The following is a 27,034-nucleotide window of genomic DNA, read 5'->3' on the forward strand; positions in this document are numbered from 1 at the left end:
CTGCAAATATTTGTTCTGCAGCGGGCTCTCGTAACATGCGAGCGGGCCATTGCACGGTTGGATGCTGCCAGGGATAAGAGAATTCTGCTTCCCCGCTTCAAGTGTGCGGCGGTAAATGATACTGCCCTAGTATACCCGTCCTGCCACTCATCCATCACTTGCAGACAATCTTCCAAATGTGTACATCGCCTTCGTGATAGGGCTCATTATCATTCCGGCCAAACGTCTCAACTTCACTGTAGAGCGAAAAAATTTCTGATCCGGGATACCTCCAGTCGTGCAGGATGTTAAGGTGATCTCTGCGTCAAATGATCATTTAGGCAGAGCATATCCCCTAGGATCCTCATGCTCTGCTGGCGCAGGCTGGTCTTGATTACCGAATACCCTTGAAATACGCATCCAGTTCAACTGCAATGTGGGCTGGCCTGGCCAGTCGGATAAGACTCAACGTAATTACGGCTTTTCTCGTTCTAAACCATTGCTAAACTTCGCTTTGCACATATGCGAGTTTATGGTCAATGCGAACACTACCATTCATCAGAGGACTACTTCTGAATCATAGGATTAACGTTCGTCACATGAACGCACGATCTGCCAAGCCGGAGAAAAGAACGACCTTCTCGCATGTTGATGCGTACGTCGATGTTCATGCCAAGAGCAACTCGCAACAGCGTCGATATGGGTCTAGGCGATGTTCACGACTAAAGGAGCGTTGTCGCAAAATTAAGATACCGGGGTAAATTTAACCTTCTGACGTTGGTGCCTGGAGAAGCACCGCGTGACCAATCCCATAGTAAGTCCTAGTAACTCAGTAGTAAGTATCCTGATTAAAAGAATGCCATAAAGTCGACAATGTTGTTCTAAGGGCCTGCCAGCAGATGTGGACCTTGCTTCGAGGAGCGGGTACTCTTCGGGAACCTGCATTCCAACCCGACCTACAATCCGAAGTGTTGCCAGAAGTCGGGCCCGACACCGTCAACTCGGTAGTGCACGACTTGTTGACGTTCCATATTATATTCCGGACTGGGTACTATAAAATGACCTGTTCCAGAGCTCAAAGACTGCATCGGTTCAGTAGTCAACATTCTACGGTTCTTCAAAGCCATGTTCCGCGCTGGTTCTTTGCTCTTCGCTCTCCTCGCCGTCGTACACGGTCAGCAAGTCGGTACACTGACTGCTGAAAACCATCCGTCTCTGTCTGTTCAACAATGTTCTCAAGGCGGTAGTTGCTCGACGCAGTCCAGGTCGGTTGTCCTTGACTCGAACTGGCGTTGGTTGCACCAAGTCGGTACCTCGACGAACTGCTACACTGGTAACACCTGGGATACATCTCTGTGCCCCGACGCTGTAACTTGCGCTCAGAACTGTGCACTTGACGGTGCCGACTACTCAGGAACGTATGGTATCACGACGTCTGGCAATGCGCTCACGCTCAAGTTCGTTACGCAAGGACCATACTCGAAGAACATCGGTTCACGAGTGTACCTGATGGCCGACCAGAGCAACTACCAAATGTTCAAATTGAAGAACCAGGAGTTCACGTTCGACGTTGACATGTCTAACCTTCCTTGTGGTTTGAACGGGGCACTGTACTTCGTCGAAATGGACCAGGACGGTGGCTTGTCGCGATTCTCAGGCAACAAGGCTGGCGCGAAGTACGGGACTGGTTACTGTGACACGCAATGTCCGCACGACATTAAGTTCATTAATGGCGAGGTAAGACCCGAGTTGCCACTATAAAAAATCTTGTTCTAATCCTCGTTGACTTATAGGCTAACGTCGAGGGATGGGCGCCATCGCCTAATGACGTGAACGCAGGATCGGGCCAGTACGGTACATGCTGCGTTGAGATGGACGTCTGGGAGGCGAACTCAATGGCTGCCGCCGTGACGCCGCATGCCTGCACCATCCAGGGTCAGACTCGCTGCTCGGGTACTCAATGCGGTGACGGTGACCAGCGCTACGATGGCATCTGCGATAAGGATGGTTGCGACTTTAACTCCTTCCGTATGGGTGACAAGTCCTTCCTCGGCCCAGGTCTCGAGGTCGACACGCGCCAGAAGATGACCGTAGTGACTCAGTTCGTCACTGCTGACAACACTACGTCCGGTAGGCTCAGCGAGATCCGCCGCTTGTACGTTCAGAACGGTCGAGTCATCCAGAACTCCAAGGTTAACATCCCAGGAATGGAAGCCTACGACTCGATCACCGATGACTTCTGCAATGCCCAGAAGCGGACATTCGGCGACAACAACTCATTCGAGTCGATGGGCGGACTTAACACGATGGGCGAAGCCTTCGACCATGGCATGGTTCTCGTCATGAGTGTTTGGGACGACCACGCTGTTAACATGCTCTGGCTCGACAGCAACTACCCGACTGACGCACCTGCGACCCAGCCTGGTATCGCCCGTGGAAACTGCCCAACGTCCTCAGGTCAGCCTACTCAGGTTGAATCCCAGAGCCCAGGCTCGTCTGTTACCTTCTCCAACATCAAGTTCGGCCCTATTGGCTCCACCTTTGCCTAGTTTTCTTTTGTTTCCATTGGGTTTATCATTCAATGTTTTTTGTTTGATAAATGGGCTTGTACTAGTAGAGTCTTGAATGAAATCTTGGGTTTTCGCGTGTCATCTTTTCTTTGGTCTTGGACTAGGCCAAGTGTTGTCTGGCTGTTCGAGATACATTGGCATTAGGGTCTTCCATTTGTTGCCCAGAGTAAGCTGTGCAGATAACAAATTATGAAATTCCGATTTACGCTACGGATACATTGTGCTTTTGGTCATTGCGAGACAACAGGGAAAGCAAAAGGAAACTTGTTGGGTAAGATGCTCAACATCTTGACATACATTCATTCTATGGTTTGTTCTATATATGAATGCGTAAAAAAAAAGTAAGAGACGTCCTTGATAGCGGTTCAATCATCTAAATGGTTGTCGATGCGCACAATACATGAGAAAACTTGAGGGAAAAGGACAGTGGCTGGCATGCTCTGCCCACGATTCCGTCTATCTCGCAGGAACGAAGAGCCAAGCAAAAGCGATGACCACACGAAGAGCAGTGGCGACTCCAAAGACAGCTGCGCTTCCTACTCGGTTAAGGAGTCCGCGCCCGAAAATACCGCCAAGTATGAAACCGAGCACAGAAAGGAGTCGATGATCGCGCGATTTCGTATATTTTCGACGGAAGAGGTCCGGGTCACCGATCAGCTCGGACCACAAAGTCGTAAGGACGACTGAAATAAGAAAGGATTAAAAAATTCATATCAAGACGTGAGCATTTCATTTGCCAAGGAGTGTCATTCATACGTACCAGTGGCGCCAAAGTGGGAGTTGACACGCTTGGCCATTACACCTTGTAGACCCTGGCTAGCGCTTGCGAATGCAAGGGAGACGAAACTCAACGCATTCTTCCATGCATCCTCCCCGCGTGAATCAGATATACTGGGTTCTCCGCTTTTCCAGATAGTGAGTGCTGCAGCCATGGTAAGGAGTGCTTGCCAGAGTGTGCCCATTAAGAGCCATGCACGTTTGTTCGAACCGATGCGATCGCCGTATCTGCCTGCGAAACCACCGCCGAGGTAAGAGAGCAATGAGATAAGTGCCTGTCGGTCGGCTACTTCGAACGTGAAGTGTTTCCTCTGTGGATCGAGGAAGCGACCGATGGCAATAGCTAGTTGAACGGTGTTCCCGGTTTGAAACCCACACCAAAGCAGAACGGCCGTGAATGGGACAGAATTACTAGGATCCAATGTTTACTCTTAACGATAAATGGGAATGTTTTGTTAAAGAAAACTTACATGAAGCCAGACATAAAGCAAAAACAGAACAGCAAGAATGTTGCATGTCCGGGATGGATGTCTTGCATGAGATATTCCGTGTTGGCTACTCGACGCCAGAATGACACGACGCGGCCTTTAGCAGTGGCTGGTGTCGGTAATGTTACAGACGATGCTGAAGATGACACTGATGCGCACGACGAGAAGATCTGTTCTGCTTTTGGTTCTTCCCTAGGCTCCTCCGTTAGTTCTTTCGTATCGATTGCCTCCTGTACCTCCTTTGGTAGGGGCGCGTTACTCGTCGAAGGTGAGGGTAGCGCCGTAGACTGGTTCGACATGATGAAGATGATAGACAGAGAACAGCCGTGTCGGAGATAGTCTTTGCTGCTACTGGTACAAGGAATGGGTGGGCAACCTAGCCGCTTATCATGACACAACCGAGCCTCGGTCTGTCTGTACATATACGAATGGCAAGGCGTATGTTTTTATCAGTGCTTGGCTCTAAATCCCCAACTGCCATTCGCCAGCCAAGTATTTCTTTGTCTTGTTCGCATCCGCGGTTGCTTGAAACAGAAAGATACGAGGGTGCCGAAACCTCGCAAGCCTGAAAAGAAGTCGAGTAGTGCGCTCTTTGTTGCTAATCGTGGACACAAGCGGCGTACAAGAGATGCTGTGCAACGACACAGGCGACCTTGGCACGACTCTTTTGGGGCGGAACGGAGAGAAAACGAGTTTGAACGACACATTTAGCGAGGGTGGCAAAAACTGTGATTGGTCAAGAGCTGCGGCCAAGACGAGCGACAGGAAATTCCATTAGTATTATTTCTCAATTAGTGATGCAGGGATGACCGAGAGATCTGGGCCGCCAGAGTGTGGTGATTGTCGTAAAGAAAAGCACGCATACTCCATGATGAGATGATGCATATTAACAGCCTTGACATACATACAACATGCTGCTGCGCAAGTAATATTATGCTTCAAAGTGCCAAGAAGCGCTTCAATCCGCATGTTCCGTATCTCCAATGGTAATAGTCAAAGTGCTGGAGGTAGAGCGAAATCATAAAATCGAGGAAGCGATATGGACAAGATTTTTAACGCGATTGAGAATGAGACATCCAATCAACGACGTTCATTTCAGGCTCAGACTCAGAGGATCTGTGAGCCACAGATAGGTTCCGAGAACGACAGAGAACAACTCTGAGGCAAAAAAAATTCCACGTGCTTGATGAGTATCATGTAATAACTTCACGTGACGTAAAGGTGTCTCAAAACATGTACAGTTGTGTACTTTCCGCTGCTAGACCCTGAGCCTTATTTGGACGACCCTGAGAGGCCCATAAACTTGCAAATTTAGATGTCGTCAAAACATTGAAAATTGGAAGGACAGGCGGAGAATTCACTATCAACGGAGCGTCTTTCAATCCACCTAATGTGCCTGTCCTTCTTCAAATCCTGTCCGGAACTACAAATGCGAACCAGCTTTTACCAACTGGTTCCGTAATCAACTTGCCTCCGAACAAAGTTATCGAACTCAACATCCCAGGTGGCGGAAACGTACGTTCTATAGCAATTTTGGATTCCCTTCTTCGTAGATATAACTGACGTGATTAATGTGTCCCAGCATCCGTTCCATCGTCATTCGCGTCGCGGGTAATTCGTCGTACAACTTCGAGAATCCGGTGCGCCGGGACACTGTGAGCATTGGTGCTGGCACAGATAATGTAACGTTCCGCTTCGTTACCGACAATGCTGGCCCTTGGATTCTCCATTGCCACATTGACTGGCATCTGGAAAACGGAATGACTGTCGTCCTTGCCGAAGATGCGGAGGATATCGCCACGGTCGATCCGCCGAACGGTACGTGCTCCGACTGTTTCACCAAACGAATGACTCATCATTTCTCGTTAGCTGACTGGTCGAACTTGTGCCCTCTATACAACAAACTCAACCCAGACGTTGGCTTGTAAATTTAATAGTGTGCTTTCATAGGTAATAATGTGCTAGTAGCTCGATTTGTTTTCACTGTGAGTATGAGAGATATAGTTTAGCTGCCTTTTTTCTACATGGAATGAAGAAATACCCCGCTAGTATCAAAGAAGTTTATTGCAAATTCTGCAACAACAGTTACGACTCGCGTATTGTTACGATAAAACTTTCGTTCCGATTGCCTGTCATTTTGCGAACAACGGAGGCTGAGTTTACACTGTTTATCATAAGTCAACCTCTATCAAAGTGATCGCTTCAATTCTCCCCTAATGTAAACACAGTGAGGCCGTAAAATGTGAGACAGTCTGGGACTGCAGAAAGTATCGCCTTCGACAGCCACGCGATGTTTTGATGCAGGTGCGATTACGAACGTTTTGATGTGCATAGGATGCGTCTGTGCACAGTCAGTCGGGACGTCCCGTGGATTAAAACTAGCGATGTTTCACGACCTCGACAGCTTGCTGCTGCTTTACAAGGCTGAAAATTTCAGGAAATAATCATCGCTCCCTCTTTGGCGACGTTGGTCGGTTGACCACTGAATTCCGGGATTGTGCTTGCTAGCCAGCAGCGCCTGCAGCTCGAACCACATTTAAAGTATTGTTCAGATTCGTGAGGCCAGAAGAGGCAGGGTATAGCAACAGTTTGCCACCGGAATTCCTGATTTTTCAAATTTATTGGTTGTCACATGTACACGTGATAAGAATCTACGCGTGAGATGACTAATTTTATTCCAATTTCAGGGCAGGGTGACCAAAGCAGCACAAGCAAAAGACACGTTTCGCACAAGGAATATTTGCTATATTGTTGGCTGAACACGGTTACATGCGGCATCTGAAGTGTCAGATCAGTCTTTGGATAAGGATAATATACAGGGTCAGTACCGATCCTTGGGAAATGTTAATAAGCCACAGCCAATATGTTGAGAGGGAAAACTTAAGGGGGGCACGTATAGACAAGGGGTGAGGTGACGATTGACTGCTCAGTGTCTCTCGTCCTTATATTGTATGTATTCTAACTGAGACATTATGAAGTCATTGTCTTGTGGTTCATCTGTTGATGAACTAATCATCTCATAATACTCCCCTTCAAACTCTTACTAGTCCAAGTAAACTGGTAAGATGTTTGACTTGTGGTACATGTAGTGCTTTAGTTAATATATCTGCTTGTTGATTGTTTGTCTGTATGTATTTTGCATTTATGTACTCTAACTCAATGTAGCATTTAATAAAATCTTTCTTATGATCTAAATGCTTTGTTTGTTCTGAATATTTGAGTTTGTCTAATGTAACTGTTTGTATAACAGTATTGTTATTGTAATAGATATTAATTGGTGCATCAGAGACCTACAGAATCTCTTCAGCTAAATGAGTAAGTGTGATTGCTTCTTGTGTTCCTCTTACAAGAGCTATTAATTCAGCTTCATATGTCAAATTTGCCACTAGTGTTTGTCTTTTACTTGACTACAAAACTAATGAATCACTCAAGTAAAATGTATATCCTGATATTACACAATGCCCTTCTTACATCATACTGTCCATGTCTGTATATCTATTCAATATTGATTGATTTGTACTACTGAGTTGGAGCCAGACATTGTTTGTAGTTTTTAAGTACATGTAACAATGTTTAAGTGCTAGATAATACTCTATACTAGGGTCATTAAGGTATTTAGCTAACTGATTTGTTGCAAATACTATATCTGGCTGTGTACAGTCTGTAATGTATCTAAGTGTGCTAACCATGTTCATGTATAGTATATCAGACATTTGTTCTCTATTATTATTAGTTTGTGATACTGTTTTTAATTGTGTACTAGACTGTATGAGTGTTTGTACACTTTGTTCATTCATAAGTTTGTAATGTTCTATTATACTATTAATATAATGTGTCTGACACATCCTGATGAATCTATACTCTCTGTCACATTGAATCTCTATACCAAGTAGCTAGTATAATTTGCTACTGTCTGTATATTGTAAATAATGTGTAATAGATTGTTTTATCATTACAATAGTATTATTATTCATTACTACAATAGTAATATTGTTGACATGTACAAATAATATGGCTACAGTTATTTCTTTCTTCTTTACAAAGAATACAGTATTATTATGTTTGGATTTTGTTAATCTGTATTTAAGTAGTATATTAGATAGTGTTTTATACTATCTTCTACCAGCTTGTTTTAATCTGTATAGTACTTTTTGTAATTGTAATATTTGTCCATTCTGTAATCTATCTATTAAGTTACCTGGAGGAGGTTTAACATATATTTCTTTATCTTCCATCAATTGTCCATACAGATATACTAATTTTATATCTATCTGATGTATTTCATAATTATTAGATGCTACCTATACTAATATTAATTGTACTATAGATAGTCTAGCAGTAGGAGCAAATAAATTGTCTGTATGATAGTTAAGGCCATCAATCTGATAGTTTCCTTGAACTACTAATTGTGCTTTATATTTTTCTATACTATTGTCAGTGTATTACTTTATTTTATAGACAAATTGTGTTCTGATAATGTTAATATTATTGTGTGGATTTGTGATTTCCCATGTATTATGATTTTCTAATTGTTTTATTTTGTCTTTCATAGCTGTAATCTATAAATCATAATCTAGACATTGGATTGCTTCATAAAATGAAGTTGGATCCAATTGTATTTCACTTATTTTAGTATTAAATTCTGTTAAATGAATAGTAATATTATCTTCATCCTTTTCACTAAGTGCATACATGTGTTTTGTTATACATTTATTCTCCATACATTGTTCAAGCTTAATAGTACATTCTGTTGGTTTCTGTTTCTGTTCCAATCAATGTAGTTTAGGTTCTACTTCTTTTTTAGTTAATTTAACTTTATTGTCTGTTAAGTCTGTTGGTTCTACTACTTTTCCTTTTTTGTTAGGATCAGTGTTGTCTGTATCATTGTTGTCTGTTCTTGTTATTCTATTGTCTATTTCATTATTTTTAATTATTAAACACTTGTTCTTTGTATCATCTATTCTCTCCCCTTCAATTTGAGGAGGTTTACCTTTGAGAAATTGAATATTTTGTTCAATAGTGATTTTATTATTGTGCCAAGTTTTATAGCCTTTACTTTCATTGTCTAATCCTATCTAACAAGCAATAATACCTTACTGTTGTATTTTTGTAGGATTTTTGTTACAAATGATAATATATTGACCAAATTTGTATATATTATTAATTGTTCTGTAGGTTCTGTAATGTTTGTAATGTAGGGTATTGTAATTTAAAGTAGCACACAGTGTTCTATTATGAATATAGGTAATATGAATTGCTACTTCAGCCTATAATGTAAACAGTAATTTAGTAGATGTTAGATATGCTCTTACACCTCTAAATATAGTTTTATGAGTTTGTTCTACTATTCTGTTCTGTTGTAGAGTATAATGTACTATTAATCTTTGTTTTGTTCCTTGTGAATCTAAATATTGTTGGAAATCTTTACTAAGGAATACAGTATTGTTATCACTTTGTAAAAGCTTTATTTTAACTCTGTACTGTGTAAATATTTTAGTTGTCCATTGTATGTATTACATATATGTATTGGATTTTGTTTGTAATTTGAGTATTATGTACCAACAAGTAGAATTGTCTACAATTGTTAATAAGTAGTGTATGTTCTTATATGTATACAGTTTGATAGGACTAATAATATTAATATGAATAAGATCTCCAAATTGATTTGCAAGAGGAGTGGAGACAATGTCTCACTCAGGTTGCAGAACAGGCAATTGACTAGTATTGAAGGAGGTACAAGAAGAGATACTGTCTCAGGAATGTCTTAGAGCTATTTATAAGATAAGTCATGTGATGAGGCTAACAGATTGTATGTAACCTCTACAAGGTTACACTCTTCCCTACTAGGAAGAAGAGAGAAAGAGGGGAAAGGGAAGAGTGGTGTAAGAGTGTGTGAATAAATATAGAGGGTAAGGAACAGGCAAGGCAGGGAAGGGATTGAAGAAGGAGGGATATATTAGAATGGAAATTGAGAATGTCTGTAAGAGAAAAGATGTGTTAAATACAAAGATAAAGTTAAGAGAGGAGAAGGCATTAGTTGAACACACTGTACAAGTGTTTTGTAGAATGGAAATTGAGGATTAAGGAGGGCTATATATGAGAGTCAGTGTGTAACTGTTGTTCCTATTAGTTTAATACTACACAGTTGTCTAGTTCCTGCTTGAGCAACTAAAGATTGTCTTCTAGACTGTACCCTTTCTAGCAAACAAGGTATTAGAGGCTGTGTTCTTGTCTTCATTAATCAATTATAGCTTCTACTTCCTACTCTTTGAGTCCTTCCTCTGTGAGGACAGGAGGAGGTTGTACAAGTTCATGTGTAGAGTATAACACAGGATTATTTGTATAGTATTGTTTAAGCTAAGATGTATAGAAGGTAGAAAATTTGGTGTGAGAGTTTAGCAATTCAAGCTAGTAAGTAGAGTGTTCTAGGAAAGCCTTAAGGACACAGTACTTACTGTTCTATCTTAGTATGAATTTAGCTACACAATTGTCACCACCCTGAGTGTAATCTTAATACTGATAGAAGGTAGATAGTATAACAAAATCACTGGGAGTATAAGAGTCTTCTGGACTCCTCTTCCAGTTTGTAGTATGAGCTTAAGAAGTTTTAGCTAGGATGAGAGAGTCCCACACTTTTACAACATTAAGATCAAGCTGCTGGATGAGAGAACAAGCTTACTTGTCCTCTAGAAGGGTAGGCTTGTTATCTAGTAAGGGTATAAAAGGTAGGATCAGACAGGGGCATTAGCTAAGGTGAAGTTGAAAGAGGGAAAATCCTGTTAACACATTTTTAGTGTTTATAAGCTTAAACTGAACACAAGGTAGTGTACAGTACTAGCCCTTTTGTTGTCAGTTAATGTAGAATTAAAGTGCCTAAATGACTGACTTGTTTGTACATTCTAAGATTCTATCTGTTTGAGAGTAATAAACTGTAAACATCTTTAGTTTAACCCCTAAAATTTTATAAAGAGCCTTCCAGAACTTGGAGGTAAAGAGGTGATCCTGATCCAAGATAATGTTGAGGGGAAGGCTGTTTTCACAATACTATCTGTTGAAGAAAACACAGGCAAACTCTTCAGGAGTTTGGCTCATACAGATAGGGAGTAGGCAAATGTTACTATTAAGTTAGTTAGTAATAGTTGTAATTCTGTTGAACCTGTAGTCTGGAGGCAGAGGACTTATAAAGTTAATAGTAATTGTATTACTATACTGGTTAGTCATAGTAAGAGGGTGTAAAGGACTGGCAGGTTTTCAAGTAGACAATTTATACCTCTAACATGAGTCACATTACTTAATGTATGAATTTTCAAGGTCAGAATACATGTTTGACTAGTAGAACAATGATTTCAGTGTTACATAAGTCTTGTTAATCCTAAAGTGGCCTATAGAGTTATGAGTGAGTTTGTAGAAGTGTTTACAGAGTTGATTGACACACAGAATGACAAGCCTGTCACCTAAGAACAGTAGACTGTTCTTAACTCAAACACTAAGGGATTTGAGAGGCTGAGAGAGGAGCTTAGTACAGAATAAGTCATCTTTGTAGGACAATTGGATTTGAAGAAGTAATTGTTCATCTGTAGAGATTGTAAGGTAGGAGGATACTACTGTAGAGGGGGAGAATTCCTCATCTGGAAGTCTGGACAGAGTGTTAGCAGCTTTGTTTTGTTTGCTAGACATGTATTAAACATTAAAAATGTATTGAGCCAGGAATTCTTGCCAACATACTTGTTAGTATAAGAGATCTCTCTGGGAAAGGAAACTTGTGAGTGTCTTATGATTCATAAATACAGTGAATGTAGTTCCCAGAAGGTTGGAGTAGAACTTTTTAAGAGCTTTTACAATAGTAAGCAATTCCTTCTTATAGACTAGGTAGTTACACTCTATAGACTTTAAGAGAGTAGAGTCATAAGTAACAGGACAAGCCAAGTCCAGTAAAGGCCTAAAGGAGAGAACTGTGCCTGTATAGAGATCTGAGGCATCTGTGTAGAGATAGATCTTATTGTTACTAGGATCCAGGTAGTTAATGACTGTTAAGTATTGTACAGACATAGTAAGAGCCTTGATAGTGTTAAACACATGTTGAAACTTTGAAGACTAGTATGGGAAATCCTTATCACATTCCTTTAATGTCAAAGGGTTCAAGACAGTAGTATGTTCTGTAAGTCTAAGTAGAAAGGGAGTAAGAAACCAGACAAGACTAAGAAACCTCTGTGTGTCTGAAGAAGATTGTAGCACTAGCCATTATATAATCTTCTCAGTTTTAGTAGAGTCTGTGTATATACCTTACTAATCTATTTGATAACCTAAGAAATCAATTAATAAACAGAACAAGGAGGTTTTCTTTAGAGAACAGAAGAGGTGTACTTCCTGAAGGGAGTCTAGAATAACAGAGATATTCTTAGTATAGGCTTTGAGATTGGCAGACCAGATAATAATGTCATCCAGATAAACATGACAGATCTTACTAATAAGACAATGTAAGGCTTCTGTCACACAACACTAGTGGGTGGCAGGAGCATTTCTACAGCCTATAAGTATGACAGTCTATTCATAGAGTCTAAGTAGTGTATTGATTACAGTCAAGTAAATGTTATTAGGATGAACACAGGTCTGAAAGAAGGCATTCATTATATTAATTTTTCTCTAAATAAGACCTTTTACACAGTCAGCCAGAATATTGTCTATTCAAGGTAGTAGATAGTTATTAGGTATTGTATTACTGTTAAGCTCCTAATAATTACAAACCATATGTAGAAGAGCTGAAGGGTCCAATTTAGTAATGAGGAAAGTAGGAGAGGAGATAGGACTAGAAGAGGGTCTTAATCTGCTAGTCAGAAGATGGCTCTGTAGAAGGACCTCCTATGTGTTACAATATTTTCTAAGGTAGGAGTACTAGTAAGGCTTTATCTGAAGGTTTGGATCTTTCAATTTGAAGTAGTGGAAAACATTAGAAGGGAGTGTGTCCACATGAGGGAGCTCTGAACAGAAAAGTAAAGTGTATTACTTACACAGGCTATCACTTAACTTGGAGAGCTGATCCTGTGAGGCAAGCTCTTAGATTTTTGTATGTACTACTAAGATAATGTCTGGAGAGGGAGAGTCAACTTACAATACTTGTAAAGTTGGAATCTAGTAGGATATAGACAGGAGCTGGTAGTTAGGAGTAGAGCAAATAGTCTGTGTGTAATAATAAGAGACTGTGATTCTATTTACAAGTAAGAATAGTAGGCTTAGAATGATTAGTGAACACAGGGAGGGGGCAACTACTACCCTAATAGTGTAGGATTTCCAGGTGTAATCAACAGAAGTAGGGGAGAGTTTAACATATTTATGTAGGGTTTGTAAAGAATTAGAAGAAGAATTCAATAGAGTAAGGGAGATATAAATAGGGCTAGAGAGACAGAAACAGGGCAATCTGAGGTTATGTACAAGTGCTTCATTAATAATTGTTAGAGAAGAGCTATTGTCAATAAGGGTACAGACAGACAAGGGTTTTAGTGTTACAGGACTGTCTAGCAGATACTCTTAATAGATTTGAGGGGGGGTTAATAGGTACATACTTGTCTGAGTCATCAATATAGACAGCTGAGAGCATTTCTACCCTGAGAGTAACTACTACTGTATCTTCTTCTTAATAGGACAATGATGAACTTGTAGTAGCAAGTAGCTTGAGCTGTAATGAAACACACACATAGTTAGGAAGTTGATCAAGCTAAAGATTAGTTGTGATTGATACAACTGGCACAGACTTGACATGGTTCAAAGATGGTAGAGAGGGTATGTACTTTGAATGTAGACAGATACCTTCTGCTTCAGTAATAGACATACAATTTATTCTTGAATACAGGATCTGACAGTCCTTTATAAGGTGATTAACATACATAAAACAGTATTTGAAGCATCTATTGTGACAATTGAGTGTGAATTTCTCTACAGTTGAGAGTTTCTTAATTTTCAGGCTTGCTACATTCTCTTAGGCCTGAGAAATTGTATTAGAAGTCCTTAAGGGACTAGAGAAAGAGGGAGCTGACTGTGTGGCACAACTGCCTTTATAACTATAGATTGTATCTGTAATAAGCTTGTAGTAGTTACATACACAGTTGTCAGCCTTACAAACAGTAGTAAGCTAGTCCTAGAAGTTAGTAATACCTTGAATTCCAGGTTCAGAGCACACTTGTTTAAGGTCAATATCTAGATGAGTGCTTATAAGAAAGCAGATTTCCTAGTAAGAGAGGATGGTAGGACTTCTGCTGAGGAGATGGTTTTGGCCAAGAATCTCAAAATAGAACTTGTTAGTATGTTTTCCATCCTGTTTAAGATTTTCGATTTCATCACACAGCTTAAGGTCCTAATTACACTTGAGAACAATTCCCTTAAGGTTGGTAATGAACTCTTCAAACTCTATAGCCTTAATCCAGCCAGGTTAGACTGTATACCAACTACAGACTTTAATAGGCTCAAGACTATGTATAATGAGGCAGACTTGTTCATTGTTAGGAATATTCTTGTGTGTGAAGAAGGTAGCACATTTGTAGGCATATTTACTAAGGAGCTTTAGGGTCATTTGACTGTCTGTTACAGTAGGGGCAGAGTTAGACTTATAACTACTAATTTAGGCTAGAGGACAGGGCATGTTAGAGTAGACAGGTGGCTAGTAGCTAGTGACAGGTTGAGTGTAGGAGGCAGGTGGCAAGTGGCAGGTCTAGGTAGCAGGTGGCAGGTACAAGTAATGAGTAGCAGGTAGCAGGTTGACAGTAGAAGAAGCTAGTAAGTCTTTATAACAGTTGGCAGGCCAGACAATTGTGACACTCAATCAACAACTTTCACTAGCATACATACCTGTTTGCTCACAACCTTTCAAATTTCAATCATGTTGTCAATACAGACTAGTAAGAACACTGGAAACATTACTAGTAGCTACAAGGCAGCTTTAAAGAATCTGAACATTTCTGAGGAAGCTAAGGAGTGCTTGCAACAAGCCCTTAAGGAAATGGGGGACAGTAGTAAGCTTCAGCAGCCTGACATAGAAGCTGGCAAGAACACAGGGAATGTTATTAGAGGTCACAAGGCTACTCTTACTAATCTCAGAGTCTCCAAGGAAGCAAAAGAACACTCCTACACTGTACTCAAGGACAACCAGGCTCTTTAAACATTGGAATGACTTGCAGCATCATGTACTTTAGTTAGGAATTGTAGTCTTGTGCATTTGTGACAAATACAGTAATCTTGCTATGTGTTCAAAAAAAAGTGGAGACAATGTCTCACTCAGGTTGTAGAACAGGCAATTGACTAGTATTGAAGGAGGTACAAGAAGAGATACTGTCTCAGGAATGTCTTAGAGCTATTTATAAGATAAGTCATGTGATGAGGCTAACAGATCGTGTGTAACCTCCACAAGGTTACAAGGAGATTGATGTAGTTTTAGTATTAGTGTATGTTCAATATTTGCTTTTATACATTTAATACATTCTTTTTCTTTGTAGTTTGTTATTTTAATTGATAGTACACTTGGTTGTGTCTTTAATAATTGTTTAATATAATTGTAACTTATATGTCTGAGGTGTTTATGTATATCATAAATAGATAGTTTGTTCATTGTTTTTAACAAATAATTATTGTACAAAATATACAAGTTATTTCTCAATCATATATGTCTGATGTATTTGTTACATAATGATGTTATAGTACAATTATTGTTTGTAAACATAAAAGAATAACCTTCCCTACATAGTAGTACTTGACTTATGAGGGAAAAGGTCATTTGTAGATAGTAATAGATGTTTTGTAATGTTATAACACTTCTTTCTTGTATATTCTTCAGGATTTTGATACACATAGATTCAGCTTGATTAAGAGTCATTGTTGATCTATTTGTAATAGTTACAATTGTAGGAGTTATGTTGTGTACATTTGTTAATTGAAATAGATAAGGAGTAGCATGTATTAATACACTAGAATCAAGTAAATCCATCATTTGTGTATAGGATTTCTTGTTAGCTATGATTGTATTTGTAAATACATTGGTACATACCTAGGAAGCATATTGTTTGAATTGTTTGTCCTGGTTGCTCAGAATACGAGTGTAGGTGTTATTGTTCATTTCAATATTGCTTTCCTTTAATTCAACATTGTTTTTGTTTGGGTTTTCAATAATAAATGTGTTTGTTGTGTTTTCTACAGTTTGATTTGTTTTATACACAATGTTAGCTTGATGTTTGGTGCAGGCAAGCTTTGTAGCTTCAGTAGGAGGTTTACAGCATTCCTTAGAGAAATGTCCTGTTTTTCTACAATTGAAACATTTCACTTTTGTCAGATTGAACAGATTTGGCAGATTGAATTTCCTCCACTTATTAGCTTTATACATTGTATTAGTGTGTACATTATTCTTTGTCCAATCATTGGAATCTTGTACTTGTTTAGTACAGTAATTGTTGTAGGCATTCTGTAATGTAAGGATTAGTTGCTTTGGTTTGACTTTCTTATGTTCATTAACTGGTTTGCCTTTGTTTTGGGCATTAGTAGATTGTATTATCATATTTACTATGTGTGTATATTGCTTGAGAGTGGTAAGCAATATTGCTACTTTGTATGTAGAGTTGTGTGGTGGATCACTGTTAACAGACAGAGTTGTGTATGCTTCCTCAAGTCTGTCTAGTGTATGTCTGAAATGTTTTACATAATCTCTACAAATAAACAGTGTGGATTCATCAATAGCCTTTTTACATACTGTCTAAGGGTTAAAGCATTCTTCAAGCACTTTCATTAACTAAGGGATAGATGTATTAAAGTGTATATAGTTTGCCAATATTGTGTCAGCAATGTTATTAACTATGCATGTGTGAATGGCTTTAGCCATCTCCCTCTCAGCTTTGTTCTGTAGTTCATCCTTTAGTAAGTGTTCAAAGTATGTAGCTACAACACTAGAAATGATACAGTAGTGCCACATCTTGTAGTTTGCTTTGGTCTTAAGCATTGTGATGTTTTGACCAAAGTATTTAGGTACATTGGCTGGTTTACAGTGTGTATCTGTATGTGGGGGAACCATGATACAGATGTGTGCAAATGTATGTGAGTAAAGAGTTTAGAGTGTACAGTGGATGTGTGTATGTAGGGAGCTCAAGGCTCATAACCTGTTGAGAGGGAAAACTTAAGGGGGGCATGTATAGACAAGGGGTAAGGTGATGATTGACTGCTCAGTGTCTCTTGTCCTTATATTGTATGTATTCTAACTGAGACATTATGAAGTCATTGTCTTATGGTTTGTCTGTTGATGAACTAATCATCTCATAATACAATAGTATGAATTGCTCACTGGCAGCTGAGGCCTGGGAAGAGGTACCAAAATAACAAGAAGGACAAGCTAATCTGCTAACAACTGCTTCCATTATATTTATACTAACTACAGCAAGTGCAACAAAAGAGATGCAAATGCTAGTCACCACAGTGCTGTTTCACAGTGATTTTATTATTCTTTTGCAGGTCGATGCACGTTCTAGAACAGGTCCTCCTCCAGAGGGCATCGCTAATGGTAATGGAATCTCGGTTACAGCGTATTGTAGTGCTGGTGAAATTCATGCATATGTCATAAGAGTGCTCCTCACTAGAGTCCATATCTCTTATTCTTAGCTTAATAGCTATATGCTGGGTATTCTGCTGAAAACATGGCCTAGTACTTGCGGTGATGGTTTTATCACCGGTCACGGCCCGGTGTACTTCCACACATTTTAATATCGAAGTGCGGACCATGTGATGTAAAGCAGTCTAATGATACAAAGAAAATAATGAGGAAGAAATCAAGAAGCAGCAAAAATGCCTAATATATATCCGGTAGCACTTTGCACCGCGACTGTCAGATGACGCTGAAGGAGAATACACGCTTTATAATGTGTTCTGCTTCAATCGAGGCCGATTGTGCTTGTGGAGGTTGTGCTTTTAGACAATGACCACCTGGATAGACTTCAAGAATAGTCGAGCGTACTGTGAGCTATCCTCCTTTGCGCTTGGCTTTGTCTGATACACTTTGTCAGGGCTTGCATTTGTTGTATTTTGCGGCCTCATTTCCTTTGGTTATGACACGTGTGTATTCTCATTAATGTGGGCTTACTATTCATGATGTTACTCAACAGAGGAGTCGCTGGCGGAGTCATTGCACAAGATGCCTTTATAGACCACTTCTTTCTGGATGACAAGGGAAACATTGATGCTGATAAGGTGACCAACGTCTCCGGAAACGTCGTATCAGTGCTTCAGGCGGGAGCATTCTTCGGTTCCTTGGGGAGTGCACCGATCTCTTGTGAGTCACTTTCAGATTGACAGCAGATTTACCAGGACAACGGATGTGCGATTGTTCATATACTGACCGATCAACCGTACGGTGCTTGGAAATTAATACGAACACACCTTTTTGATATATTTCGTTATCTCTTGGCCATTAATATCGCATATGGCCCGGATTAGCCCGACTTGGACGGAGAAGAGGTCTCATAAGCTTTTCCCTCATTTTCATGCTTGGCGCAGTACGTCGTTGTTTGATTACCGTCTTTCTCTTCGTTTAATGCGTCTAGATCCTGCAATTAATCGCAGGAGTCGGTGGTCGTGGATTAGGCTACATATATGCGGGTCGAGTTGTCGCTGGGATTGGAATCGGAGGTCTCTCTGCGATATGTCCGGCCTTCGTTTCCGAATGCGCTCCTAAAGAAGTTCGTGGTCGCTTTACGGGACTATTCCAGATCCTGGTTGTTTTCGGAGTGATGTTATCGTACTTCGTTAATTGTAAGCATTGAGCTAATACGAAAGAAATGTTCATTCTGACAGTTCCTGAAGTTGGAGTCAGTCGGCAAAACATTACTGGTCCGCGCGTATGGCAGATTCCGTTCGGAGTGCAAGTCATTCCAGCAGGTATGATGGCCATTGGACTTTTATTTACCAAAGAGTCTCCACGTTGGCTCGCTTCTCGTGGACGCACAACTGAAGCCTTGGAAACACTCGCATACCTACGCAAGGAAAGCGTAAATTCGCAGAGCGTACGGGATGAAATGGCTGAGATTGAGGCAGCAATCGAGGAAGAACGAAAAGCACAAGATGGACTGAGTCTCAAGGAGATTTACCTCGGGAAGGGACATCTGTCTCGCTTTGTAATCGCTTTCTTTCTACTCTTCTTCCAACAATGGACTGGCCAGAACTCAGTAGGCAATTATGGAAATATATCCCGTTACGATACTAAATTGTCATACCTAATCAGGTGAATTACTTCGCTCCGCAGATGTTCGAAGCAGTACGTCAACGCCCAGATCAATGCCATTGGCATGTCCTCGAGAAGGCTCACAATCATACAACAGATTGGTTACCATGGGGCAACGCAATCGCTGTTAGCATCCGGGGTATATGGAATCGTAAAGGTCGTCTCGACTACAATATTTATTTTCTTCTTCGTCGAGCGTCTTGGTCGTAAGACGTACTTGGCCTTAAGCTCCCTTGGCTGCGGAATCACGTTCTACGTAATTGGTGCGATTCTCAAAACGTATCCGCCCTCAACCGCCGTTGCCGTTGGAGCGTCTCCTTCGTCGGCGAGCAAAGCCATGGCCGCCCTATTGTACATCTTTGATGTCACTTATAGCGTCGGCTGGGGTCCTTTACCTTGGGTAGGAGGTATTCCGTTTGGCATATTGCCCTTTTCCCTAAATACAATTCGTCAAGGTATATGTCGCCGAGATCTTCTCACACGGTACGCGCCATCACGGCCTCGCAGTCGCCAGCGGGAGTCAATGGCTTTGGAACTTCGTTGTCAGTCGCCTTACGCCAAACCTCATCGCGAGCCTTGGCTGGAAGATCTTCATACTCTATGGCACAATCGACATAGGAGCTATGTTTGCATTTTCCCTGTAAGAATCGCAAGAGTTTGATAGGGCCTTCTGCTTATCATCTATGCCTTGTCACAGAATGATTCCAGAGACGAGGGGTAAGAGCCTCGAGGAAATGGATATTATTTTCGGCACGATCTCGCAAGCCGAGCGCGACACGAATATAATGTCTGTGCAGCGAGGTAAGGCCTTGATATAGCTCCCCAACAGTCTGCTCATGTGCCTGTCCATTCCGTAGTTCTCGAACTCGATGATCATGATTGCAAAACGGGTGAAGCATGTGCCGGGGAGGGCATCAGCGAAAAAGAACCAAACGTTTGAGAAGCGTGAGGATAAACGGAAAGGAGCTATCTCGCGAGCCGTCAGAACCAGTTGTCAATTCTTAGATATTACCCGAGTCTTGTATGTCACAGATGTACTCTGCAGTCTCGTGTATGTCCAAGTTTGCAAAGACGAGTGTGGGAGGGAGGCAAACGTCTTTTCTCTCTCTGTGATGGCTTTGTGACAAGAAGCACGTGCCCAGACTCGGACCGTCGTCGGACCCGTCAACGTTATCCCTTCTCCTCTACTCTGCAGCCGCCTTGTTCTTTGTTCATATATACTCGGCATTTGCGCCCGCAAGTCTGTCATGTGGATGATCATCGGATCCGTAAGCGTTGACAGGAGCTCTGCCAGCTCAAGCTGTATCTCCAACCTCGCCCGTTTCGTCTGCTTCTACGTCGGTCGGTTGTGCCAGTCCACACGTCGGTACCAGCATGCATATTTTATCAAGAAGAAAGAACACTTCACGTTCTGCCAAGTCCGCTCTCTTGCGGTAGCATGCCCTTGTCGCCCATATTGAATCCTCTTGTGCCGTTCTGTTTTTGACGTCACTTCCCTGCTGTCTCTGGTGTCCGAGCGCTTAAGCCTCTCCCCCCTGGTCATAAGACCAGTGTACCATGAGGTTTTCAATTTCTCCTGTCGAAATGTAAATTGTTTGTCTACCGAGAGGTTAAGATTGGATAATATAAAACTGTCTATTTGACTCGGTCGACTCAACGGACACACTCTGCAATGCCCTGGGATCAGGTTTCTGGACCAACTCGGACAAGGCGCAAGTCGATGGCCCCGGGCATCGTCACGACTCTTGCTGTAGCTCTAGTCTGTTCATATGGGGTATCTGCTCTCGACAATGGCGTCGCAAGACTTCCTTGTGCGTACTTGCTCATTTGATACTACATGTATTCTTCTAATGTTAAGTGGAAGCTATGGGATATAATAGTAAGTACATCTGGAATGGCTTAAGTTTAATATCACTTGAATAACATTTGTGAAGCGTGGTATGCATACCAGGCAGGTCCAATGATTGTCATTAATAGTATTTGACATGGCTGAAGTAACTATTCCAGTGCAATATCGATCAAGACTTGATTATTACGACCGCAAAATTGATGCAGTCTCTTGGGCTTCAGGTAATGACCATTACTAAGCAATGGAGCTGTGCTAATTTTTTTTTTCTATAATAACATTACAAAGGACGCTGGCTACGAATTTATTAACCTTGATGACTGCTGGGCAGAGAAGAATCGCAGCGAATCGGGAGACCTCGTCCCTGGTACGTGAACATATAGCAGTCCAGCTCTATGTCAACTGAGATCCACCGCAGATAAAACGCGCTTCAGCTCCGGATTCAACTGGTTGACAGATCAAGTCCATTCAATGGGATTGTAAGCGTTCTAATGTTTACAGTCTCTTGGCGTGCTCAATGATGTGTTCACTTCAGCAAATCCGGAATAGTGAGTGAAATTTATTTTCAAGCTCTCTTAAAAATTTATTGATATAATTGTCTAGTATTCGGATTCTGGATGGTTCACGTGCGCGGGGTACCCTGGCTCCTTTGAGAATGAGGCACGGGATGCGAAGACGTTCCAAGATTGGGGATTTAACTTTTTGAAGTGTGTTTCACCTATCTTCCTTGAGGTTATAGCTGACGCCTTGCTGGATTAGGTACGATAATTGCGCAAGTCGGTGTTAGGCATTTACTCCTTGTTTGTCAGACTAATACCATTTGAAGTCCCATACGACGATATTTTGCGCCAGAATACAATGGGAAGTGAGTGAAGCCTGATACAAACTACTCATTCGAAGGCTTATATCTCGTAGAGTTTCAGCGGATGGCCGATGCAATCGCCGACCTTGCCAAGTCATCCGGGAAGCCACCATTGGTTTTCAACCTATGCGAGTGGGGTTGGGTAAGCATTTCTGATTACTTTGGGTCAGAGTAGTGTGACTGACACCTCGTATCTCGTGCGTATAGAGCCAAGTCTGGCTTTGGGGAAAGAATCTTGGCCAAAGTTGGCGAACAGTGAATACCACCGAGTTATCATCTGAACAGGTTTTAAATGTCGTTAGGTGAATGATATCGGTCCGACTTGGCCTTTATTGACCAACACGATCAATTTGTGCGCCTACATTCGATGTTATCCAAACTGAAACTTAAGCACTTCGATGTAGTAACTCTTTCATTACGATGGCAACTGATTTTAACGGTCACAACGATTTGGACTATGTACGTTTCCTTCCTTTGTCAAACGGACATCTTGCTCAATGAACTACTTTAGCTTCAAATGTACGCAAAATATTTACAACATGCACTGACTATATTGACTCGTTCTCACAGAGGCAACGGCGGGCTGACGTTCGATGAGGCAAAATCACATTTCACTGCCTGGGCATTAATGAAGTCACCACTTTTCATAAGCACAAACGTAGGTGTTTATTTCCCGTAGAAAAAAGGTGTCCGAATGCTCAATTATAATAACCCTACAGCTTTCTGCCTTGGATCTTAGTCTCCTGGAAATTATGAAAAACCGCGAGCTGATAGCGATTAATCAAGACCCCGTTGTGGGAATGAGTATTTCGCCGTTCCGATGGGGTGTTAACGTGAGATTCCGTTACTTTAATTACAGATTACCCGGACTCATGCCAATGTAGCCCGATTGGACGAACGATCCGAATAACCCTGCGGGATATTGGAGTGGACCGACGCAAAACGGCACAATTGTCATGCTTGTGCGTCTGAATTGTATCAAAGTCGTGAATCCTGAGCTAACAATGTCTTTAGTTGAACACTCTCGATCAGCCAACGGATATGTACTTCAATCTGACGGAATCACCGTGGATTAGAGCTGGCAGACAGTATTCAGTTCGTGTGAGTCGATGATTTTCTTATTCGGTTTTACTCGATTGTTGACAGGTTGTATAGGATCTCTGGTCGCACACGGATAACGGAACGGCGGTCCGGAACTTTACTGCAACAGACGTCCCTGCGCATGGTGTAGTCGCGTTATTGCTGAAGGATGCGGGTGATGAACCACCTGGGCTCGAACCGAAATGCGAGGTCTGGATCCAATGTACCGACCAGAATGGAACTAGGGTTGGCGGGTGAATGCTACCATGAAACGTGTTGGACTGGTTTATGATGATCGAAGCTATGAACATCATGAAATGTAACTGCGGGAGTTTGATTGTTGTCAATGTCTATTTCGTTACTATTTTGCTATAACAGACTTTGTGCTCGAAATCACCACAATCAACGATGATACCAGCAATGCCACACTTCCTATGATACTACGTGATAAATAACCAAGAGCACTCCTTCCGTTGGCTACCTTATTGAATCCATCTGTTGGGTGCACAGATAGGGAGTATTCACAGATAGGAGGATTGAAACGTTAAGATTGACGGAAGCACACTGCAGTCAGCGAGTCGAGAAATGCAGTGGGTAGTAAGCGTGAGCTGTGATGACGTAATTAACGGATACCGCACAAATCTCTAGCACATTGACGTCCGCCGCAGTCATCGCAACTACCGCAGCCAGTCGACCGGGAACTGCAATGCTAGAGACGGTGTAGATGATTGCCCTGATGCACTACTGCTTGGCGACGTTCACTACACAGTGCATAAGACAGTGGTGCGGCCATGTGTTACAAGGATACTACCCATCACAGCAATCGTTTCTGACTCATTCAGCAGTCCTCACGCCAATTACAACAGCACTCACATTGCGCCCTTTCCGGTCTCTAGCAGAAGTTTATCGATTTTCCTCCTACGATTGGTCCGCTCTAATTCCATTCCTGGCGGAAGAAGTGAATGCTGAATCTATTCCTGACGACGAGCTTGTGGCATGGTCTAACTATATCGTTCTGGGGTTATTCTGAGGTATTCTTCGGGTCTTCTTGCTTGAAACTACTCGGGTTCTAATTATTTATATGAATACGACAAATTTTCTCGTACGCTTCTCTAACAGTTTAATCGGTTCCGTCGCTCCGCCCGGTACGTCTGGAAGCCCTCCGAGCAGACCGGATGGCATCGGCGGCTTCTTTCTTCAAGTGAACAAGGCCTAGAAGGCCAAACGCACGTTTGTAAATAGCACCTCGTGACATGGGCCGGCAAGTCGTATTGTGTGATTCGAGGCAGTATTCTACTGAGGATTCTAGCTGAACGGCTCGTCTGGTGTACTTGGCCCAGGTATATACTTCCTAGCCCTATATAATCTTCTTTCAAAGAAGGTCAGTGCCACAACCCCAGCTTGAAAGGATGCGTCTTTGGAAAGCTGTCTCGTCTCTTGGGCTGCTCATTAGTCTGCCTCTAGTGTGGGCAGCTCCTAGTCCTAATGGCTTAGTTGTTGACACGACCTCTGGAGCATTCCAAGGTGTTCTAACTACAAATGGAACGGAACGCTGGCTTGGTATTCCATTCGCCCAGCCCCCTGTCGGAAGCCTCAGATTCAAGGCACCCGTCCCAATCACTACAGCACCAGCCGGAATCAAGAATGCGTCGACATTCGGAGACGCCTGTCCACAGCGGCCTGCGTCACTTGGCGCTCCCATGAGCGAAGACTGTCTCTATCTAAATGTCTGGAGACCCGACGGGACATCGTCTGATGCGAAGCTACCGGTGCTGGCATGGATCTACGTTAGTGTGCTTTTCATTGATTCCAAACAGCTTAACTAATATGTCTGTGCATTTCGCAGGGAGGGCAGTGGACGTCGGGGTAGGCACTCGATCCATTCCTCAAGATTCGAGCTAAATTTATCAAAGAGCTGCATCCATCCACTCATACGATCCAACTCGTTCGCTAACTTTATTATAAAATGATGAAATACACTCATTCTTGATACTCAGGTATGATCAATCGAGGTGTTTTAAACGGGAAACCCTTCATGTTTGCATCCTTGTGAGACCATGTCTTGCACACTTTAATGCAATGTGATTGACTGCGATCATTAGCAACTATCGCGTCAATACCTTTGGTTTCGTGAGTGTCGACAATTTACATTTGTACACGTACTGACGACTTAATTATCTGCCAGTTGGCCAGCTCCCACGTTGCTCCTCAAGATCTTAATAATGGGATACAAGATCAGACACTAGCTCTAAAGTTCATCCGAGAGAACATTGCAAAATTTGGCGGTGATCCGAGCAAGGTAGGTTCTACGCTTTCAGTGTTTCATCAAGCTGTTCAGATTAACCGTCAGATAGGTCACTATATGGGGCCAAGTAAAATTTACCCTCTTTTCTTCAGAAACTCAACTTACGCTGCCTTCAGTCAGCAGGCGCTGGTAGTACTCTAGCTCATATGGTCTATCCAACAAATCAATCGCTGTTCCGAGCTGTCATGGGAGATTCGCCAACTGGTCCATTGTAAGTGCCATCCTGCTGAAACAAGCTTTCGTTGACAGAAAGAAATAATGAATGTATTTTTCTAGTAAGAGCGCACCATTTGCATTCCAATATGATGAGCCAGGAAAGCCATTTGCGCGCCTAGTTGAGAACCTCGGGTGCCCTCTGAGCTCCGAGTCAGTTGAATGTCTTCAGAGTGTTCCATTTGAGGTATGATTAAGCAACTGTGCATCGCTCAGCTCATTAATAATGCTATTCATCCGCATAGACGCTTTTACAAGTGAGCAACGAGATGATCTCATCAACTTTGAACACACAGCTGTGGGAGCCAACCGTAGGACCGCCTGGAGGCATTGTAGAAGAGAGGGCATCTGCAAAAATTAGCTCGGGAAATTTCTTACATGTTCCGTATCTCGCTGGTACTAATGTGAGGGCTTCACTGAGTATTCTGTAACACGCAATTCCCGTAACTAATTTTTCTAACGGTGATCCATATACCTAGCTCAACGAGGGTAAAACATTTAGCGAAACTCTCATCAACATTACGCATCCGGGAATGACAGAGGATCAGGCTTTCGACAACTTTATCGGACGGTTAATCCTGGACAACCGTACCTTGACCCCAGACGTCCTTAATAGGATCCATGAATTGTATCCTGCGAATGATCCAGAGAATGATGCTCCATTCAACACTGGAGATTCGCTGTATGACAGAGGTTCGGCTTGGTACGGTGATAATATGTTCCTTGCACCACGCCGATTCTTCTTTGACCGAGCGGCGTCCCTGCAACCTCTGTATGCTTATCATTTCAGAGAGTTCATCCCAGGGAACAACCCAACATTCGGAGGTATGTTCCTCGTTTCGTGATTATGATTGTCAAGATGACTAACCGAAGCTGCCCCAGTGTCTCATGCGTCTGAGCTACCTCTACTCTTTGGCCCAGTTCCAACGCCAATCGAAGATGACTTTGCAAACACTATGTTGGACTACTATATTAACTTCATTTCGGATATGAATCCGGGACGTGAGTGGTTCACTTTTATCCTTCTTTCATCGCCTTCTAATTGAAAAAAAAACATGACAAAGCGTCTTGGCCACGCTTTACGTCGAAAGGAAGACAAGTGTTGCAGCTCATGAGGAATAACATCACTGCTATTAACGATGGTAATTCATCATAACTCGTATTATCTTGCTTTGAACTAATCGAGTTATTTAAAGACTTCCATCTGGAAAAGACGGAATACCTAAATTCACCCGAGGTGCTTAACGAATTCGAGAAGTAGGGAAGTCTGAGAAGTCTAAGAAGCTGGACAGAATCAAATTATTGAATGGACCTGTATCCCATACCGATGTGTAGTGCTATGTAGCTTTCCGCCGAAGAGTTTGTATTCATGTCCATGAAAATTGTGTTATAGACAGGAGATTACGTGCCCATCACGTGTTGTTTATGCAGCTGAAGCCTGAGACTCTTGCGAAAGCCAATAAGGCCGTTCGTCCGTTCGCCCACATCGTCCTGCTCTCTTTTGTTTTGCCACTTGCTAGAAAATGTCACTAGAAACTCTTCCTTTTGTCGTTATAAAATGAAGTGACGACTGGATATCTGCCTGGGATCTCAGGATGCACTCGGATAGCGTCCCTGTACATGGCGTAGCCGCAATTATTATTGTTGCCGGAAGATGCTGGCGATGGACTTCC

General features: G+C 42.0%; 8 protein-coding genes across 8 annotated transcripts; 7 read left to right on the forward strand and 1 right to left on the reverse strand.

The window, feature by feature from the left end:
- Positions 1 to 66: 66 nt before the first annotated feature.
- On the forward strand, positions 67 to 778 carry FOMMEDRAFT_142564 (uncharacterized protein). Its single transcript, XM_007269562.1, has 2 exons — positions 67 to 111; positions 165 to 778. The coding sequence occupies exon 2, from the start codon at positions 519 to 521 to the stop codon at positions 738 to 740; it is 222 nt and encodes a 73-aa protein (XP_007269624.1). The 5' UTR covers positions 67 to 111; positions 165 to 518; the 3' UTR covers positions 741 to 778.
- Positions 779 to 1,104: 326 nt separating this feature from the next.
- On the forward strand, positions 1,105 to 2,528 carry FOMMEDRAFT_136243 (uncharacterized protein; the record flags this gene model as incomplete). Its single annotated transcript, XM_007269563.1, has 2 exons — positions 1,105 to 1,716; positions 1,773 to 2,528. The coding sequence occupies 2 exons, from the start codon at positions 1,105 to 1,107 to the stop codon at positions 2,526 to 2,528; spliced, it is 1,368 nt and encodes a 455-aa protein (XP_007269625.1).
- A 477-nt stretch (positions 2,529 to 3,005) lies between these two features.
- FOMMEDRAFT_92401 (uncharacterized protein) lies at positions 3,006 to 3,864 on the reverse strand (the record flags this gene model as incomplete). The annotated part of the gene is made up of 3 exons (XM_007269564.1): positions 3,006 to 3,232; positions 3,310 to 3,737; positions 3,797 to 3,864. The coding sequence occupies 3 exons, from the start codon at positions 3,862 to 3,864 to the stop codon at positions 3,006 to 3,008; spliced, it is 723 nt and encodes a 240-aa protein (XP_007269626.1).
- Positions 3,865 to 4,442: 578 nt separating this feature from the next.
- FOMMEDRAFT_159813 (Cupredoxin) lies at positions 4,443 to 5,742 on the forward strand (the record flags this gene model as incomplete). Its single annotated transcript, XM_007269565.1, has 5 exons — positions 4,443 to 4,542; positions 5,130 to 5,272; positions 5,319 to 5,329; positions 5,397 to 5,632; positions 5,684 to 5,742. The coding sequence occupies 5 exons, from the start codon at positions 4,443 to 4,445 to the stop codon at positions 5,740 to 5,742; spliced, it is 549 nt and encodes a 182-aa protein (XP_007269627.1).
- Positions 5,743 to 14,684: 8,942 nt separating this feature from the next.
- Positions 14,685 to 14,963, forward strand: FOMMEDRAFT_91766 (uncharacterized protein; the record flags this gene model as incomplete). Its single annotated transcript, XM_007269566.1, has 1 exon — positions 14,685 to 14,963. One exon carries the CDS (start codon positions 14,685 to 14,687, stop codon positions 14,961 to 14,963), a length of 279 nt encoding a protein of 92 aa, XP_007269628.1.
- A 2,090-nt stretch (positions 14,964 to 17,053) lies between these two features.
- Positions 17,054 to 19,995, forward strand: FOMMEDRAFT_136246 (sugar transporter; the record flags this gene model as incomplete). Its single annotated transcript, XM_007269567.1, has 12 exons — positions 17,054 to 17,072; positions 17,770 to 17,793; positions 17,842 to 17,890; positions 17,941 to 18,107; positions 18,272 to 18,330; positions 18,379 to 18,586; positions 18,638 to 18,999; positions 19,056 to 19,088; positions 19,153 to 19,455; positions 19,511 to 19,695; positions 19,753 to 19,856; positions 19,913 to 19,995. The coding sequence occupies 12 exons, from the start codon at positions 17,054 to 17,056 to the stop codon at positions 19,993 to 19,995; spliced, it is 1,596 nt and encodes a 531-aa protein (XP_007269629.1).
- A 739-nt stretch (positions 19,996 to 20,734) lies between these two features.
- Positions 20,735 to 23,229, forward strand: FOMMEDRAFT_127614 (glycoside hydrolase). Its single transcript, XM_007269568.1, has 20 exons — positions 20,735 to 20,866; positions 20,920 to 20,934; positions 20,990 to 21,006; positions 21,063 to 21,125; positions 21,190 to 21,268; positions 21,320 to 21,380; positions 21,437 to 21,449; positions 21,505 to 21,608; positions 21,661 to 21,677; positions 21,728 to 21,766; positions 21,817 to 21,905; positions 21,971 to 22,018; positions 22,066 to 22,115; positions 22,168 to 22,222; positions 22,275 to 22,282; positions 22,334 to 22,421; positions 22,483 to 22,596; positions 22,648 to 22,725; positions 22,778 to 22,864; positions 22,919 to 23,229. The coding sequence occupies exons 1-20, from the start codon at positions 20,776 to 20,778 to the stop codon at positions 23,099 to 23,101; spliced, it is 1,299 nt and encodes a 432-aa protein (XP_007269630.1). The 5' UTR covers positions 20,735 to 20,775; the 3' UTR covers positions 23,102 to 23,229.
- Positions 23,230 to 23,998: 769 nt separating this feature from the next.
- FOMMEDRAFT_112507 (alpha/beta-hydrolase) lies at positions 23,999 to 26,764 on the forward strand. Its single transcript, XM_007269569.1, has 14 exons — positions 23,999 to 24,630; positions 24,690 to 24,709; positions 24,757 to 24,788; positions 24,841 to 24,892; positions 24,946 to 24,973; positions 25,029 to 25,142; positions 25,198 to 25,215; positions 25,265 to 25,359; positions 25,425 to 25,548; positions 25,607 to 25,765; positions 25,841 to 26,186; positions 26,244 to 26,363; positions 26,426 to 26,503; positions 26,558 to 26,764. The coding sequence occupies exons 1-14, from the start codon at positions 24,253 to 24,255 to the stop codon at positions 26,620 to 26,622; spliced, it is 1,629 nt and encodes a 542-aa protein (XP_007269631.1). The 5' UTR covers positions 23,999 to 24,252; the 3' UTR covers positions 26,623 to 26,764.
- The last annotated feature ends 270 nt before the right edge of the window (positions 26,765 to 27,034 follow it).

The sequence above is a fragment of the Fomitiporia mediterranea genome (assembly GCF_000271605.1).
Source record: "Fomitiporia mediterranea MF3/22 unplaced genomic scaffold FOMMEscaffold_10, whole genome shotgun sequence".
Classification (NCBI taxonomy): Eukaryota; Fungi; Basidiomycota; class Agaricomycetes; order Hymenochaetales; family Hymenochaetaceae; genus Fomitiporia; species Fomitiporia mediterranea.